The sequence below is a fragment of the Arachis ipaensis genome, chromosome B01 (genome assembly GCF_000816755.2).
Source record: "Arachis ipaensis cultivar K30076 chromosome B01, Araip1.1, whole genome shotgun sequence".
In the NCBI taxonomy this organism is placed as follows: Eukaryota; Viridiplantae; Streptophyta; class Magnoliopsida; order Fabales; family Fabaceae; genus Arachis; species Arachis ipaensis.
The window spans coordinates 4,215,242-4,217,398 of NC_029785.2; the positions used below are offsets into that span (position 1 = coordinate 4,215,242).

Below are 2,157 nucleotides of genomic sequence, written 5' to 3' on the forward strand. Positions count from 1 at the left end.
ATATACAAATTAAGAAATTAATTATTATATATTTATAAATAAATATATTATTTAATTATTTTTAATATATATTTTATATTTTAATACATATTTTATATTTGTAACTGATTTTCGTAACGATTTTAATGTATACCTAACATGATTATAAATTTAATAATCACATTTTTAATCATGTATACTTTTTAGAAAAATATTTGGCAGAAATAAAAAATGTATATAGTATATATTACCGTCGCTTCATCTTTTTTATGTGATCTTGATCAATTTCTTCTGTGGTGGGCACATTGAGATTCAAGCCAGTTTCCACTCCTTTGCCTTCAAAAATTGGGACGGTATTGGACTTTAAATGTTTGGCAGAGGGATTTTGCCACACTTTGAATGCTGAACCAGCACTTGGCAACACTTTGGTTTGGCACGGTTGAACTGAGCCAAAACATAACTTCTTTGCCGCAACTTCTCCCATGATTCACAATCTTTTTTTTTTCCTCTGCATAAAAGAGATATATATAGTTAGATTCTACATTCCAAGACACATCTAACACATACATATCTGGAGAAAATGGAATTGTTATCTTACATAATTAGAGAAAAGGATTTGTATTCTCTCTTCACCCACTACATTAGCTTATTACCTTGCCCCTTTAGGTATCATTTTATAACAGTAAAGGTCAACATTTTCCTAGAAAAGTAAAACTACGTCATCAAACTAGCTACAATAAAAAATGGTTTAAAACAATAACAATATTTATGCTGCCTTTGGTTTTGAAAAAAAAAATAATAAAATAAGACATTAAAAATAAAACATAAAAAATAGAGATATAAAAATTAGTATTATTGTATTTTATTTGGTGATAAACTAGAATAAATTATAAAAGTCTAATTAATTCTCATTTTTTTATTTAAAAAATTTGAAAAAAATATAATTATGAAAAAAAATAATGTCTATTATAAAAAATTGTATGTATAACATAATTGAATTAAAAATAACATTATTACATTAGAATGAGCAAAATAAAGAAAAATATTAGCTAGAAATCAAAGAGCAGCGTATATAAGGTAATCTATCAGTTACACAACTCAATTTCACGATAAATACGTGTTAGTATAGAGTTGGTAATGAGTAGGATTGGATTTGGACTCTATTCTAATTTTATCTGTGGGTTAAAAATTTTAAATTTTTATCCTATTCTACTTACGGGTTGAGAATCTCTCAACTCTACTCTATCCTAAAATTCTAAACTCTACCCTATCCTATCCTACTCGCAAAAATATTAAATTTTTTCAAAGCAAATATAAAATTTAATTATTTTCAATTTTATACATATTAATAAAATAAAAAAAAAAACTAATACTTTAGATTATTAAATTAACTAATTAGTTTAGTGATTGCTCACTTATTATAAGTTATTATATGAAGAAAGTTGTGAATTCAACTCTTACCTCCTTCACTATATACCTAATTTTTATAAAAATATGTGTTATATATAGGGCTGCGAATAGGGTAGGGTAGGATATACCCTAAATTCGTACCCTACTCTACCGGCAGACATATCTGGATCGATCTCTATCCTGTAGTGAGTTGGGTAGTCTACTCTACTCGAATGGGTTGGTCCGAGTTAAATATCGCAGATAAAATATATATTGTTAGTGACTTCTTTTTTAGTGAAATTATTTTATTTAAATAGACAATTATTTGGAACTAAAAAATATTACAAAATACGTTAACTACTATTGATAAATTTTAGAAAATTTTCCTACATTGGGTATGTAGTAAGGGGAAGTCAACTAATAAAGAAAACTCGTACTACCTAAATTCAACGTTTTCCATCCTTTTTCTTTTTTATGGGGAATTAAACAGGGCAATGCCCACGTTGTCCATCCTCTTTGGTGACTTGTAAATTTGGATATATTCATGCGGCACTTATTTGGCATTTCATTCTCTTTTTTAAAAATAAACTAAATTAAAAAACTTGTCTCCAATCATACTCGTATTATATTTGGTAAATTAAAACAAAATATCTTAAATATTAAAAAAATTATTTTAAAATATTATTAATATAAAATAACTTTATATATATTTAATTATATAATTTATATCATAAAAAATAGAATAAAATTTTAAATTGATACTTTTTAAAAAAATTTTAGTTGGATAAT

At 25.2% G+C, this 2,157-nt stretch overlaps 1 protein-coding gene across 1 annotated transcript in view; it reads right to left on the reverse strand.

The window, feature by feature from the left end:
• Positions 1–611, reverse strand: part of LOC110268974 (basic leucine zipper 34-like) — a 16,438-nt gene extending 15,827 nt beyond the window's left edge. Inside the window, exons 1-2 of the mRNA XM_021116171.1 lie at positions 578–611; positions 231–487 (exon numbers count right to left, since the gene is read on the reverse strand). Of these exons, the coding sequence (XP_020971830.1) occupies positions 231–463 (233 nt within the window). The 5' untranslated portion in view covers positions 464–487; positions 578–611. The remainder of the gene's footprint in view (positions 1–230; positions 488–577) is intronic.